Source organism: Symphalangus syndactylus, chromosome 6 (assembly GCF_028878055.3).
Source record: "Symphalangus syndactylus isolate Jambi chromosome 6, NHGRI_mSymSyn1-v2.1_pri, whole genome shotgun sequence".
NCBI lineage: Eukaryota > Metazoa > Chordata > Mammalia > Primates > Hylobatidae > Symphalangus > Symphalangus syndactylus.
The window spans coordinates 125,535,413-125,552,694 of NC_072428.2; the positions used below are offsets into that span (position 1 = coordinate 125,535,413).

General features: G+C 39.4%; 1 protein-coding gene across 3 annotated transcripts in view; it reads left to right on the forward strand.

Moving 5' to 3' along the window:
- The window catches only part of NUP205 (nucleoporin 205), a 93,503-nt gene that overhangs the window by 9,305 nt on the left and 66,916 nt on the right, over positions 1-17,282 (forward strand). Inside the window, exons 2-7 of one of the 3 annotated variants that reach the window (XM_055284133.2) lie at positions 4,543-4,685; positions 7,069-7,240; positions 9,693-9,837; positions 10,392-10,551; positions 11,541-11,769; positions 12,496-12,660. In XM_055284133.2, the coding sequence (XP_055140108.1) occupies positions 4,543-4,685; positions 7,069-7,240; positions 9,693-9,837; positions 10,392-10,551; positions 11,541-11,769; positions 12,496-12,660 (1,014 nt within the window). Of the gene's footprint in view, positions 1-4,542; positions 4,686-7,068; positions 7,241-9,692; positions 9,838-10,391; positions 10,552-11,540; positions 11,770-12,495; positions 12,676-17,282 lie in introns of those variants that run through there. The other 2 variants (XM_055284132.2, XM_055284134.2) reach the window with 2 other exon arrangements.

Sequence of the window (17,282 nt, forward strand, 5' to 3'; positions counted from 1 at the left end):
GACCTGACGCTTTGCATCCTTCCCTAATCTTCAGATTAGTTTAGGCTCTTTCTTTCATGTACTCTCATAGCACTCTGTACTTCATCATATCTTTTATTATACTGATATCTTTGGAATTATTTGTTTTTTTGTTTTGTTTTGTTTTTTGAGATGGAGTCTTGCTCTGTTGCCCAGGCTGAAGTGCAGTGGCACAATCTCGGCTCACTGCAACCTCTGCCTCCTGGGTTCAAGTGATTCTTCTGCTTCAGCCTCCCGAGTAGCTGGGACTACAGGTGTGCACCACCATGCCTGGCTAATTTTTGTATTTTTAGTAGAGACGGGGTTTCACCATATTGGCCAGGTGGCTAGTCTCGAACTCCTGACCTCGTGATCGGCCCACTTCGGCTTCCCAAAGTGCTGAGATTACAGGCGTGAGCCACTGCACCCGGCCTGGAATTCTTTGTTTAATGTCTGTCGGTCTTATCAATTTATAAGTTCCATGAGGCTTGGGATTCTGTCTGTCTTGCTCAGTCTGTATATATATATAAGGTCCCTCAGTAAATACTTGATAGTGAATGAAAGTATGAATAAGTAATCCAGCTCCACTGGTTTAGTCCGTCCTCTCCCTGCACATCTCCCCTTTAAAAAATTTTTTTTCAGGCTGGGTGCAGTGGCTCATGCCTTTCATCCCAGCACTTGGGAAGGCCAAGGTGGGCAGGGCAGATTGCTTGAGTCTAAGAGTCTGAGACAAGCCTGGACAACATGGTGAAACCCTGTCTCTGCCAAAAAAAAAAAGCAAACAAACAAAAATTAGGCGGGTGTGGTTGCATACCTGTAGTCCCAGCTATTCAGGAGGCTGAAGGGGGAGGATCTCTTAACCCCAGGAAATTGAGGCTACAGTGAGCTGAGATGGCGCCACTGTACTCCAGCCTGGGTGACAAAGTGAGACCCTGTCTCAAAAAAATATATATATTTTTAAATTACATTGCATCATCTGACATTGTTCATTGGGTTATAATGTATTTAATTACATTACAGTTATCTTTCATGTTATTCTTATATCCTGGTAACTTTATTTGGATTTGGGTTTTCTCAGCAGTTTAACCTGTTTACAGTCTTTAATGTTTAGGCTATAGTTAGTTCTGAGTTTCATCTGTTGAGTAATTGATTGGTTTTGACCAGTTTTTCCTTCAGAGTCTTAAACACATACGAGTACCTTATCTGCTTATTTCCAAACAGAAACCTTTGGCTTTAGGGTCATATTTTTTAAATGGTGAGTCTAAAATCAGTTTAGTAGGTGCCGGGCGCCATGGGTCATGCCAGTAATCTCAGCACTTTGGGAGTCTGAGGTGGGCAGATTACTTGAGGCCAGGAGTTCGAGACCAGCCTGGCCAAATGGTGAAGCCCCATCTCTAATAAAAATACAAAAATTAGACGGGCGTGGTGGCACGCCTGTAATCCCAGCTATTCAGGAAGCTGAGGCAGGAGAATCACTTGAACCCAGGAGGTGAAAGTTGCAGTGAGCGGAGATTGTGCCACTGCACTCCAGCCTGGGTGATAGAGTGAGTGAGACTGCATCTTAAAAACAATAAAGATAAAGTCAATTTAATGGGCCCCTCACCCAAAATGGGACAGAACACAAAATATCATAGGGCATTGAATATAATAAATGAATTAATTTTAGTTTTTTATGGTTGTTGTTGTTGAGACAGAGTCTTGCTCTGTTGCCCAGGATGGAGTGCAGTGGCATGATCTTGGCTCACTGCAACCTCCACCTCCCAGGTTCAAGCGATTCTGGTGCCTGGCCTCCCGAGTACCTGGGACTACAGGTGTGCGCCACCACTCCTGGCTAATATTTTTGTATTTTTAGTAGAGACGGGTTTTTACCATGTTGGCCAGGCTGGTCTCAAACTCCTAGCCTCAAGTGATCTGCCTGCCTCGGCCTTCCAAAGTGGTGGGATTATAGGTGAGAGCCAGCCTGAATTTTAGTATTTTATATAATACTTTTGTTCCAGTTTTGTGTATACATGTGTACTGGGTTGAAACGTGAAATATTTCTTACTATGGATTATAGTCAAAGTTTGAAAGCACTACTCCTAACTCTTTAATCTTGCTACTGCTCTGTGAATTCTCTTTCATACTTTCACACCTGTCTCTGATCCTTTGCTCACACTTATTCTTGGCTGATGTTTGTTGCCCAGGTTTTCCTCATCCTTCAAATGCTGCACAAGTGCAACCGTTCCTTAGCCAACTCTGACCATCAGTTTGATCTTCTGAAATTATTTTATTGTTTGTGCCAACAATCATATTCCTTTACTGGAATAGTTCACTTATGTACATTTTATCTCCACAACTTGTGAGCTATACGACAAAGATTGTTTGTCTTATCTTCTTTGATACTTTACTGTTCGTTTATGGAGCTTAAATTTTTTATTTTTTATTTTTTGAGATGAAGTCTCGCTCTACTGCCAGGCTGGAGTGCAATGGCACGATCTCGGCTCACTGCAACCTCCGCCTCCTGGGTTCAAGCAATTCTCCTGCCTCAGCCTCCTGAGTAGCTGGGATTACAGGCGCGTGCCACCATGCCTGGCTAATTTTTTGTATATTTTAGTGGAGATGGGGTTTCACCATGTAGGCCAGGCTGGTCTCAAACTCCTGACCTCAGGTGAACCGCCTGCCTTGGCCTCCCAAAGTGCTGGGATTACAGGCGTGAGCCACCGTGCCCAGCCTTAGTACTATTTTTGAAATACCTAAATTCTTCCCAAACACTTTCACTTTTTAAGTATTATGTATTATAGTATAAATGTGTCATTTACTTTCCAGTAAATTATGGTGAAAGTACAATTTACTGGTTAGGGCACACTCTGATGCCCAGACTGCTTTGGCTTAAATTCTGACATTATCTAGTGTAACCTCAGGTGGTGAATATTTTCACCTCTCTGCCTCAGCTTCCATATTTATAAAATGGAGGAAGCCACAGTGCTGACCTCATAGGGTGTTGTAAGACATAATCATACATGTAAAGAGCTTAGGGCCATGCTTAGTAGCACACAGCACAAGTTCAGTCATTATTACTTACTGTTATCACGTTTGTCAATTAAAATGTGATCCTTTTTATATGAGTTTATAAAAGTATTCTGTATTTCTATGCTGTTTTATAATAGCCAGTGTCTCAGCCCAAAGTACGTTTTCAGCTTCTAAGTTTTATAAAATCTGAGTTATTTCCCTACTGCTGCTTTTCATCTGGATGACAAGAAGGAAAGGAAGGAAAGGCACTTACCTTTATTGAGTGCCTGTGATATGAAAGGCACTGGACTGTGTGTTTTCCTTAGTTTATCTCATTTGAAAACTTACAGCTCTTTGAAGGAGATGGTGTTTATATTTTATATGGAAACTGAAGTTTAAAGAGGTTATTTCCCTTGTTCCAGTACACATAGCTAATAAAGTGGTAAAACTAGGTTCAGCTGATATTCCAATTTAAAGTCAGGATTTATTTTATTTATTTATTTAATTTTTAAATTTTTTTTGAGATGGGGTTTTGATCTTGTTGCCCAGGCTAGAGTGCAGTGGCACGATCCTGTCTCACTGCAACCTCCGCCTCCTGGGTTCGAGTGATTTCTCCTGTCCCAGCCTCCCGAGTAGCTGGGGCTACATGCACGCACCACCACACCTGGCTAATTTTTGTATTTTTAGTAGAGATGGGGTTTCACCATGTTGGCCAGGTTGGTCTCAAACTCCTGACCTCAGGTAATCTGTCCGCCTCGGCCTCCCAGAGTGCTGGGATTACAGGTGCGAGCCATTGTGCCTGACCTAAAGTCAGGATTTATTTTATAGTAAGTCAGATAAAGTGATGCGTTTGTATCATTGCTTGAGAATTTTAATAAACTATGCTTTTATATTAGTGTCTCTTAATCAGTTAGGACATTGATATTTATATAATTATTATCAATCATTTATTATATTAATATATTACATATTCATAATACTTAAAAAGTGAAAGTGGGAAGAATTTAGGTATTTCAAAAATAGTACTAAGGCTGGGCACGGTGGCTCACGCCTGTAATCCCAGCACTTTGGGAGGCCAAGGTGGGCGGATCACCTGAGGTCAGGAGTTTGAGACCAGCCTGGCCTACATGGTGAAACCCCATCTCCACTAAAATATACAAAAAATTAGCCAGGCATGGTGGCACGTGCCTGTAATCCCAGCTACTCAGGAGGCTGAGGCAAGAGAATTGCTTGAACCCAGGAGGCGGAGGTTGCAGTGAGCCGAGATCGTGCCATTGCACTCCAGCCTGGCAGTAGAGCGAGACTCCATCTCAAAAAATAAAAAATAAAAAATTTAAGCTCCAGTAATTAATATAACATATAAATATAATATAGTTACTGTAACATACTAATTATAATATAGTTATTTATAATATAATTGATACTTATATTAATTAAGATAACTTCCTAGATTAAAAAGTAGCTGTGAGTGTAACTAAAATGTGTAGATGGTAACCTCACATTATTTTTCAAGTGTGTGTTTTCTTTGACGGTGGTTTCATTTATTTTTTCTTTAAGCTGCTAGTCTATGGGGTCCTTACAAAGATATTTGGCATAAAGTGGGAAATGCTCTTTGGAGGAGACAACCTGAAGCTGTTCACCTTCTTGATAAGATTTTGAAGAAACACAAACCTGACTTCATCTCATTGTTCAAAAATCCGGTAAGAAATTTTCTTTTTCAGTTTTTTGGGTTTTTTTTTAAGATTGAGGAAGCAAGTAAACTCTTTTTTTCTTAGTTTTCAAATTTTATTCAGAAATTTATTTACTGTGACACAGTCTTGTGAGGTCCTAATGACATGTGCCCCTAAACGTTAAAAAAAAAAAAAAAAAAAAAAAAAGAAGACAGGGTCTAACTTTGTTGCCCAGGCTTGTCTTGGACTTCTGGCCTCAGTGATCCTCCTGCCTCAGCTTCCCAAAGTGCTGGGATTACAGACGTGAGCCACCATGCCAGCTGCAAAAACTATTTTAAAAACTTTTTTTAATTTTTAATTTTTGTGAGTACATAAAGGATGTATATATTTATGAGGTACGTGAGATGTTTTGATACAGGCATGCAATGTGAAATAATCACATCATGGAGAATGGAGTATCATTCATCTCCTCAAGCATTTATCCTTTGTTTTCCAAACAATCCATTTATATTCTTAGTTATTTTAAAATGTGTAATTATTATTGGCTATCATCACCCTGTTGTGCTATCAAATAGTAGGTCTTTGCAAGTAAACTCTTAATGTACGTAACGAAAACATGTTACCTGTCTCGCTCCAGTGATTCAATGATTTTCTTTTCTAGATATTTTTTAAAGACAGGGTGTTGCTCTGTCCTCCAGACTGGAGTGCAGTGGCCTGATTATAGCTCACTATAGCCTCAAACTCCTGGGTTCAAGCATTCTTCCTGGCTCCTCACTCCTAAGTAGCTGGGACTACAGGTGTGTGAGACCATGCCCAGCTAATTTTTTTTTTTAGAGAAAGGGTCTTGTTATGTTGCCCAGGCTGGTTTTGAACTCCTGGCCTCAAGTGATCTTCCTGCCTTAGTCTCAAAAAGTGTTGGGATTATAGATGATTGAGCCACTGTACCCTGCTGTGATTTTAATGGAATTTTTCTTAGGAGCAATGTTATTCTCTATAGAAGTTAATATTTATCTTTAGCTAGGAGATAAACTTAATAATAATTGAAGACTATTTAAGAAATTTAGTATATTCCAGAAATACTAACTGCCTTAGAATTTCTGACCTCTAGTTAGTAATACATCTAAGCTTGGTAAGATTGATTATTTTGTTTATTTCCAGATATACGTTAAAATTTTAAGTATTATTTTATAGTAGTTTATAGTATTATGTAAGTTGTGTTAATGGAATGAATTAATTCTTGTGTATCTTTAATTTCTGCATCTTGAAATTCTTTGCAGTAGCAATAGGGTACTTTAGTGGAGGGGATTCAAACTTGGAAAATGCTTTTCTTGTTGTTTGGCACTTTTCCTTTGTGTGTGTGTGTGTTTGTGTGTCAGAGTCTCACTCTGTCGCTCAGTCTGGAGTGCAGTGGTGCGATCTTGGCTCACTGCAACCTCCCTCCCGTGTTCAAGCAATCCTCCTGCCTCATCCTCCCGAGTAGCTGGATTACAGGCGCCTGCCACCATGTCCAGCTAATTTTTTTGTATTAGAGACGTGGTTCCACCATGTTCGCCAGGCTGGTCTTGGACTCCTGGCCTCAAGTGATCTGCCGGCTTCAGCCTCTCAAAGTGCTAGGATTACAGGCATGACCCACCATGCCCAGTATGGCACTTTTCTTTTATATACAGCAAGGAAGCCATCTAAGAACTATTTATGGGATTGTGTTACAAAAAATGGCTTTTTGCTTTTTAGCTTTTTTTTTTTTTTGCTTTCTTTAGTAGAAAGAGCCCCAGCCTGGGAGCCAGTTGAGCTGATTTCCAGTCTTGGCTGTACCACTGAGAGTTTTATGACTACAGACAAGTTACTTGACTTAGCTGGATGTCGGTTTTTCTGTCTGCAATAGAGGAGCTAGATTCAATGACCAATGTGTAACCTTTAAGTTCTGAAACTTTAGATTTTATGATCTATCAGGTAATTCTATACTGTATGTCATATGTTAAATATTTGCACCAAATTTTCTTTTAGGAAATAAGACCACATTTTATATAACGTTAATAAACTGTTACTTGCTCTACTAATTAAACAGTTCATATTTCCATTTATTATGTACCATTTGAAGACCTTATTATTTTTAAGATAATTGAAAAGTTCTGTAGAAACTTGAAAAATAGTATGCTATTTTGTATATTTTCTCCAAATTTTTCAGATTAGAGTTTAGCAGTCACAGTTATTGAGAAGGTAGCATTGGAATAAAAAGTTTAAGGTTATGCAAAATATTACCTCATAAAAGTCTGTTCTAAATTACCTGATAAGAAATACTTCTGTTTGTCATGTTACCAGGCTGAATTATCATGAATAAGCTTCTGTAGGTAACACTTTGGGACCTTGTCTCCAGTGTGCTATTTTCATAACAATTACAATTTTCTCATTGTAGCCAAAAAATGTTCAACAGCATGAGAAGGTTCAGAAAGCCAGTACAGAGGGAGTCGCCATTCAGGGTCAACAGGGAACTAGACTTCTTCCTGAACAGCTCATTAAAGAAGCCTTTATTCTCAGTGACCTTTTTGATATTGGAGAATTGGCAGCTGTTGAGCTTCTTCTTGCTGGTAGGTTGACATTTAATTGAAACAGTGGTAAAATAATGCAAAACTATAAAATCACTCATAGTTTAAAATAGTTTATTGTTTAGATTCTATCATGGTTTCTAAGGATGCAGTTTGGTAAAACCATATTCAAAATATTGCCTTTTTTAATCTTTGTGGTTTTTTTTTGAGACAGAGTCTCGTTCTGTTGCCCAGGCTGGAGTGCAGTGGCATGATATTGGCTCACTGCAACCTCCAGTTCCCGGGTTCAAGTGATTCTCATGTCTCAGCCTCCCGAGTAGTTGGGATTACAGGCATGTGCCACCATGCCCGGCTATCCTTTTTTAACCTTTGATTGAAAGGAAGGCTTCAGCTTAGTGATCAGAATTGTTAAAGACATCTCAGAAATTTTATAGCACAAAGCATTTACTGTCAGTGAGTAGGCAGGTAAGGTCACCACTTTTTTGGAATTTCCTTTTGAGTAATTCAGATAATGCATGAATAGGTAAAAAAAGAGATGATTTCAATAATACAGAGTACTAGGAAGAAAATAAAATAAAGCAGTGGGATATAGAGAGGTGGAGGCTGGCTAGGGCAACTCTAAGTAGGGTCCGTAGAGAAGGCCTCTCTAAGATAGGGTCATTTGCCTTGAGACCCAAATGATGAGAAGGTGCCAGCCACCCAGACCTATTGGGTAAGGCTTTTCCGGGCAGAGCAGGCAGCCAGTGCTTGAGGTGGGAATAAAGGCGTGAATAAAGGGAATAAAGGATAAAAAGACCATTGTGGCTAGAGCATCATAAATGAGAGGGAGAGCAAAGGAAGATGCAGATACAGCAGGAATCAGAGCGTGTTTGGTTTTGCATGATATGAAAGGTATTTGGATTTTATTCTAATTGCAATGGAAAGTTGTTGATGAGGGCTTTAAGCAGAGACATTACATAATTCATTCTAACTCTGAAATTATTTCTCTGGCTGCTGTGTAGAGAAAAGAGAGAAAAATTTCTATACTATAAGCAGTTTGTTTTAATTATAATGGAGGAGTCATTTGAAGAAAATATGGGCATGTCAGTTGAACAAAAGTTTAATATGTCTAAAGATAATATACGGCTGCCAAAATCCTTTTTGACCTAAGACTGCATTAAAAGAAGTATGATATTGAGAATGAGGGGGATGTTCACTAGACATGCTTGAGTTTTGAGTTTAACTCAGAACTTTCATTTAACAAACATTTCTTCTATACCTACCATGTGCCAGGCGTGGTGTTAATTATATCACTCCAGTGATATAAAGATGAATAAAATCTCAACTAGTGTAAATAAGCTCCTACTCTCATAATTGAGAATGATGTGGAAACAAATTATTTTGACACAATTAAGTACAATTAATACAGTTTTGTGCAAGATTTAGAGATGGTCCAAAGAGATTTAGAGATGGTATTAGATGGACCTTGATTGTACAGAGAACTCTTAACAACATCATGAAGTTTAAGGTAGATGTTGCAAAATGAGTAAGCATACATCAGGTGGAATAGGTGGTTATTTGGGAGGATGAGGGGCATCCAGGCAGAAGAAATTGCCTGTGCAAGAGGGTGAAGCAAGGTGATGAATTTGGGGAACAGAAAGGAGTAGAGTGGAGGAGTAAGTGCAGTAAGGGGAAAAGAAAGCTGTAGGAAATGAAATTGAAACTCTGGGAAAAGTACTCTAAAAAAAAAAGTGAAACTTAGCCAGGCGTGGTGGCTCACGCCTGTAATCCCACCACTTTGGGAGGCCAAAGCAAGTGGATCACGAGGTCAAGAGTTCAAGACCAGCGTGGTCAACATGGTGAAACGCCATCGCTACTAAAAATACAAAAATTAGCCGGGCGCTATGGCAAGTGCCTGTAATCCTAACTACTCAGGAGGCTAAGGCAGGAGAATTGCTTGAACCTAGGCGGCAGAGGTTGCAGTAAGATCGCGCCACTGCACTCCAGCCTGGGCGACAGAGTGAGACTCCATCTCAAAAAAAAAGGTAGAACTCATTCAAAGGAGAGTAGTTAAAATGGTGACTGAACTTGAATTATAAAAAGGTTGTTTATTCAGAGAAGATTCTGAGGGAAGAACGTAGAAATATTTGAAAGATTCCATATGAGATAGTAAAATGGGCATTGAATAAAATTAAATTTAGTGGACAACAGTGAGACCAAAAGATTCTCACCCGCTATGTAGAAATCACAGGTAAGTGTAAGAGTTAGAAATTGAGAGTTTGGAAAATGGTGAATTCCATGTCTCTGCTGGTATTTAGGGATAAGTTGGATGGCCCTCGAATATGTTGAGCAAGAAGTTAGACAGTGGATGGATGTTTGTAGTAGAGGACCCCAGGGCCCCTTGAGCCCTGAGCTACTGTGATTCTTTGAACTGAACATTGTTATATTGATTTTTGTCTCTTCCTAAACACATATGTGTTTATTAACAATATTATTTCTCAACTTCCTTTTTCAGGAGAGCATCAACAGCCACATTTTCCTGGCCTTACCAGAGGATTAGTAGCTGTTCTTTTGTACTGGGATGGAAAGCGATGCATTGCGAATTCCTTGAAAGCCTTGATACAGTCTAGACGGGGAAAGACATGGACCCTAGAACTCAGGTCTTTTTACTTCTTGGGATCTCAGGGGTTAATTTGAAATTACTTGAAGTATGACAATATTTCCCTTATTATATACAATCTGAGCAATATGTAACATAAGCTGAGTAATATACTCCCTTATTCTGCCAAGACAGATGTAACAATTTAAACCTATTTTATTGTGTTTATAAATAAAAAATAATTTGGACCCAGGTGCAGTGGCCCAAATTATTTTTGGATTACAAAGTGCTAGGATTACAGATTACAGTCTTGAGCTCAGGAGTTTTAGATCAGCCTGGGCAACATGATGAAATCCCATCTCTACAAAAAATAGAAAAATTAGCTGGGCATGATGGCATGCACCTGCAGTCCCAGCTACCTGGGAGGCTGAGGTGGGAGAATGACCTGAGCCTGGGAAGTCAAGGCTGCAGTGAGCCATGATCACGCCACTGCACTCCAGCCTGGGTGACAGAGCAAGGCCCTGTCTCAAAAAAAGAGCGTTTGCTATACCTATTATTATGAAGAAGCATAAACAATATTGTTTAACATAGTTGATTGATTTCTTTTCATTACAGTCCAGAGCTGGCTTCCATGACAACACGCTTTACAGATGAGCTGATGGAGCAAGGATTGACTTATAAAGTTCTTACCCTGGTGTCACAGATTGATGTGAATAATGAGTTTGAGAAACTACAGCGAGAGAGAGGTTTGGGCAGTGAAAAACATCGCAAAGAGGCAAGGGTTCAGTGAAATCAATTCATGAGTTGTCTGTCAAATCTCAGAGGCAGTAACATGGCAATTAGAATATTCATTTTTTCAAGATGAATTATGTAGCTGACACCATGCCTGATTGCCACTTTTCTTTTATTTTTTGCTTTTATTATTTTTCATTGACACAAAATTGTACATATGTATAGGGTACAGTGGTATTTTGATACATATGTATGATATGTAATAATCAAATCATAATTAGCATATCCATCACCTCAAACGTTTATTATTTCTTTGTGTTGGGAACATTCAAAATTCACTGTACTATTGTTTGACAGTACAGTATACAATAAATTGTTGTTAATTGTAGTCAGCTCATAATGTATATTAAAGTTTGTAGGCCGGGCGCGGTGGCTCACGCTTGTAATCCCAGCACTTTGGGAGGCCGAGGCGGGCGGATCACGAGGTCAGGAGATCGAGACCACGGTGAAACCCCGTCTCTACTAAAAATACAAAAAATTAGCCGGGCGTGGTGGCGGGCGCCTGTAGTCCCAGCTACTCGGAGAGGCTGAGGCAGGAGAATGGCATGAACCCGGGAGGCGGAGCTTGCAGTGAGCCGAGATTGTGCCACTGCACTCCAGCCTGGGTGACAGAGCAAGACTCCGTCTCAAAAAAAAAAAAAAAAAAAAAAAAAAAAAAAAAAAAGTTTGTAGTCAGCTGTGTCCATAAAATTGACTTGCAGTTGTTTCAGCTTCTGTATAGTCATTTATGTGCCATTCTAGCTCTTTTTATGAAATGAACAAGAAATTGGTCATCCCAATTTCTTAAGGAACTTAAGGATAAGGAATAAACAATAGGATTTGTTCAGAATTCCAGAGGTGACATCTTAGGATCACTTGTGGATTTAGATAGGTTTTTTTATTAGCCTTTGTAAAAGGTGGTTTGTACTTTGGAATAAGACCAGGCTTCACTGTAATTTATTTATACTGATAGTCATATGTTTTTATTTCTAGGTTTCTGATCTCATTAAGGAGTGCAGGCAGTCTCTTGCAGAAAGCCTTTTTGCCTGGGCTTGCCAGTCACCCTTAGGCAAAGAAGACACTCTCCTCCTCATTGGACATTTGGAAAGAGTGACAGTTGAGGCTAATGGCTCACTGGATGCAGTGAATCTGGCTCTTCTTATGGCGCTTCTATACTGTTTTGATATCAGTTTTATAGAGCAAAGCACAGAGGAACGAGATGGTATTGAGTTTTATACATTTTCCTACATTAAAAAAATCAGATTTAAAATTGGGATAACATTTAAAAAGGGTGATATTTTAGCTACTAAAATAGACTGCTCTGTTCCTTTGTTTGCAATCCGTTCATATTTGAATATTTATGTATAAGATCACATTTAAAAAACAAGCTGGAGTCCTGTTAATTATTTCTGTTTTTTGGGGGGATTTGGAATGGAAAGTATTAAAGCATATATTATACATGTTCATGATTGCACATGCCTTATTTACTTAATTGCTTGTTTCTTTACCATTCATTTACATTTTCAAACTTTTTATTAAAACATTCTGAGAGACAGTGACTGTCATTTCAGTAATGTTATCTTTGATCTGTGTTTTCTATGAAGTAAATAAGATTTTTATGATCTTTAGATAGCATGATTTCTATTTTAGAATTTATGTGCAGAAAAAATGAGTGTCTAACTTTTTTCTAGTTTATTTATAGTACACTTATAAAAATAACTGAAAATAGTGAAATTGAAATTTAGGATTATTGTCATTTTCTTTTTTTGTTTTTAGTATGTGTACAATCAACAGTAGTGTACCTTTTGGTATATAGAAATTAATGTTAATTGGTCATTATTCTTCTGTGAGAATGCTCAGATTTTCTGACTTTTGGACATTATTCCTGTGTATCAGAAGTGAGAATTTATCTGGTGATCGGTAAAGTGGTCTATTTTTGTGTTTTCAGATATGATTCATCAACTTCCACTGTTGGCAGAAAAACAGTACATTGCAACAATTCACTCTCGTCTTCAGGACTCACAGCTTTGGAAACTGCCTGGGCTCCAAGCCACTGTTAGACTTGCCTGGGCACTGGCATTGAGGGGAATATCCCAGCTACCTGATGTGACAGGTGAATTGATTGTAGGTAATTTTGTTATGAGAAACAGCATGTTAGCACTTAATGACATTTTTGGGAAGGAGTGTTATCCTTGACATACATAAGCATAAGCATAGGAAGATATCCAGAGTTGTATTAAATGAAACCTTTAGTGTAGTAGTGAAATACAGACTTTTTTCTCTTTGTCTCTCAAAAATATTATATGAAATACTGTTTCCCATTCTTGGAGCCACTGACAATGCTCTTTTACCTTCAGGGTATGAGTTTAAAATTTGGAATGACAGTGTCACATTAAATTTTTTTTTTTTTTTTTTTTTTTGAGATGGAGTTTTGCTCTTGTTGCCCAGGCTGGAGTGCAGTGGCACGATCTCAGCTCACCACAACCTCTGCCTCCCGGGTTCAAGCAATTCTCCTGCCTCAGCCTCCCAAGTAGCTGGGATTACAGGCATGCGCCACCACACCTGGCTAATTGTGTATTTTTAGTAGAAACGAGTTTCTCCATGTTGATCAGGCTGGTCTTGAACTCCTGACCTCAGGTGATCCACCTGCCTTGGCCTCCCAAAGTGCTGGGAGTACCACGCATGAGCCCACCCCATCCGGCCTTAAATGTTTTTTAAAATTAAAATATACTATTCCTTTTATTTTTATACATTTTCCTTCTTGATTTGTTCACAAACTAATTTTTCACATTGTGTCAAATTAAAAACAATTATTTTTCCATACAGTGTATTAAAAAGGAGATATTTGGATCAGTCGAACAGATGTGGAATCCCAACTTTTCTTTTTTGTGGCCCAGGCTGGAGTGCAGTGGCTCGATCCCGGCTCACTGCAACCTCCGCCTACTGGGTTCAAGTGATTCTCCTGCCTCAGCTTCCTAAGTAACTGGACTACAGGCACATGCCACCACACCCGGCTAATCTTTTGTATTTTTAGTAGAAACAGGGTTTCACCATGTTGGCTGGGCTGGTCTCGAACTCCTGAGCTCAGGTGATCCACTTGCTTTGGCCTCCCAGAGTGTTGGGTTTACAGGCGTGAGCCACCGCGCCTGACCAGAATACTGACTTTTAACAGCCTGTTAACTCACTGTAGCATATATTATTCTGCTATTTACATTTACATTGTTTAATTGTCATATTAGTAGGGGTTTATTCTAACAGAATGAGAACCATACGTGGAACACGAAGCCCAAAGAATTGTCGTTGTCTGTATCTTTTTGTGGTAAATCTGGAAAGGCTTTATTCAAGTTTACAATTTATGTCAGTTTTCTAATCCTTAAGTATCAACAGATTCTAGTATCTTATCAATTGTGTAATTCCAGAACATTTTGTTTTCACTAGTGTCATGCTGCTCCCAAGGTGTTTGCAGAAAGCTTTTTTTTGTGTTAGGAGTCTTTCTTTGGCCACTTAATTTCTGTCTGTCTATCAATCTGTATATCTAAATGCTGATAGCGAATTAGACTTTTACATTCCTGTACAAATTCTGTTTCTCACCTGTACGTACCCTCTTCACTTATAAGTCTTATTTCACTACTTTTCTGACATAAAGTTACCCTTTAACCTTTGAAGTGGCTATGTGATAGTTAATATCTTCTTTTTTTATTTTGGAGATGGAGTCTCGTTCTGTTGCCCAGGCTGGAGTGCAGTGGCATGATCTCAGGTCACTGCAACCTCTGCCTCCTGGGTTCAAGCAATTCTGCCTCAGCCTCCCGAGTAGCTGGGACTAGAGTCGCACGCCGCCACACCCAGCTAAGTTTTTGTATTTTAGTAGAGACGGGGTTTCACTGTGTTGCCCAGGCTGGTCTCGAACTCCTGAGCTCAGGCAATCTGCCCACCTTGGCCTCCCAAAGTGTTGGGATTACAGGCACAAGCCACCATGCCTGGGTGTGATAGTTAATATATTAACTATATAATATAGTTATACATAGATAGTTATTATAATATTATGTAATATAGTCACAGTCTTATGCTATAATTGCCCATACCACTGCACTAGTTTTGAAAGGTTTAATAGAATATGCTATAGTTTGCTGTAGAATAATAGTAAAAATAGGTTAGGAATCACAGCCCTAGTTTCAAGTCCCAGATCTTTGGCTACTTAAATCTCTTTGATTTTATATGCTCATATCCTTTTATAAGCTTTAATAGTTAGGGGTATTATAATTAGAATTTTTAAACTATAAAAATTTTCCTGTTAATTTGCATTTTAAAAATTGTTAGAAAAAATGACTAGCTTGTGTTATTTTGCAGAAATGGTCACTTCTTGAAATAATCCAGACGAGTTTTAACTAAGATCTCTAATTTGAAAAATTGGTTTCTATTCTCTTCATAGACTTCTGAAACTTTTATCAAATGTGTTTATTATATTATTCTATAAAAGGCATGAAGCCAGGTGCAGTGCCTCATGCCTATAATCCCAACATTTTGGGAGGCCGAGGTGAGAGGATTGCTTGAGCCCAGGAGTCCATGACAAACCTGGGCAATGTAGTGATTAACCTCATCTCTCCAAAAAATTAAAAATTAGCCCAGTGTGGTGACATGCGCTTGGCTGTAGTCCCAGCTACTCAGGAGGCTGAGGCAGGAGGATCACTTGAGCCCAGGAGACAGAGGCTGTAGTGAGCTTAAATTGCTCCACTGCACTCCAGCCCGGGTGACAGAGTGAGATCACATCTCAAAAAAAATTAAAAAAACAAGCATCGGCCGGGTGTGGTGACTCACGCCTGTAATCCCAGCACTTTGGGAGGCTGAGGCAGGTGGATCACTTGAGGTCAGGAGTTCAAGACCAGCCTGGCGAACATGGTAAAAGCCCGTCTCCACTAAAAACACAAAAAATTAGCCGAGCATGGTGGTGCGTGCCTGTAATCCCAGCTACTTGGGAGACTGAGGCAGGAGAATTGCTTGAACCTAGTGGGTAGAGGTTGCAGTGAGCTGAGATCATGCCACTGCACTTTAGCCTGGGTGACAGAGTGAAACTCTGTTTCCAAAAAAAAAATCAACAAAAAAACCAAGCATCTTTGTAATTTCACTAAGCTTTACAGAATTTTAGCATACTGTTTTTAGGCATTGAAACTCAATTTATATTAAGGCATTAATGATGCCTTATTACCTAAATGGTCTTCAAGAAGTAATTTTTGGCTGGGCATAGTGGCTCATGCCTGTAATGTCAGTGCTTTGGGAGGCTGAGGTAGTTAGATCACTTGACGTCAGGAGTTCAAGACCAGCCTAGCCAACAGGGCAAAACCTTGACTCTGCTAAAAATACAAAAATTAGCTGGGTGTGGTGGCACATGCCTGTAATCCTACCTTCTCAGGAGGCTGAGGCTGGAGAATCGCTGAAACTGGGAGGCAGAGGTTGCAGTGAGTCAAGATCACACCACTGCACTCCAGCCTGGGCAGCAGAGTAAGACCCTGTTTCAAAAAATATAAAAGACGTAATCTTTGAGTTGATTCTCTTTTAATTCCAGTGTTTTTGAATTCAAGTAAAGTTTTGAAAGAATTTGTTATTGTTATTAAAAATATTTAATAATTAGTAATTTTAGTAATTGTTATTACTAGTCGTACTAAAGAATAAAGAAAATATTTTATTCTCAAGGATTTTGTATAATATGGGTAGATATGCAGGTTTTTGTTTGTTTGTTTGAGATAGGGGCTTCCCTGTTGCCCAGGCTGGAGTGCAGTGGTGTGACCATGGCTCAGTGTCCTCAACCTTCAGGACTTACGTGATCCTTCCACTTCAGCCTCCCAAGTAGGTGGGACCACAGCTAATTCTTTGATTTTTTTGTAGAGATGAGGTCTCACTATGTTGCCCAGGCTGGTCTTGAACTCCTGGGCTCAAGCAATCCTCCTGTCTTGGCTAAGTGTTGGGATTATAGGCATGAGCCACCACACCTGGCTGATATGCAGACTTTATTTCAAAATACAAAACAAAACATTAAAAAAACAGGCCAGGCATGGCGACTCATGCCTGTAATCCCAACACTTTGGGAGGCCGAGGCAGGTGGATCGTGAGGTCAAGAGATCGAGACCATCCTGGCCAACATGGTGAGACCCCATCTCTACTAAAAATACAAAAAATTAGCCAGGCGTGGTGGTGCGTGCCTATAGTCCCACCTACTTGGGAGGCTGAGGCAGGAGAATCTCTTGAACCTGGGAGGCAGAGGTTGCAGTGAATTGAGATCATGCCACTGCACTCCAGCCTCAGCGACAGAGCGAGACTCCATCTCAAAATAAATAATAAATAAAATAAATAATAAAAATAAAATAAAACTACAAATCATATGTTTTCCTCTGTTTGAGACTATCTTGGCTTTTATCTGTTCCTGGCCCTTTTCAAGGCAATGAAAATGTACTTTCGGTAACAGACTATGTATTTGGTCTGTATGACAGTCAAACAGAATAGGCTGTGTAGTGGTCTTTTTCAAAGCCAGATTGCCACACAATTACCTATCAATTTTATATTCAAAATTTAAAAGCAGTAATCAGCAATATGTTTCTTGATGGAAAGATACACCATAACCTATGACATACTCTTAATAGAAAGTTGAATGTAAGTCAGATTAAGTCATTCTAGATCAAGCCACTGCACCCAGCTGAGGAATTAGTTTTAAAGATATGATAATGGCCAGGTGCAGTGGCTCAC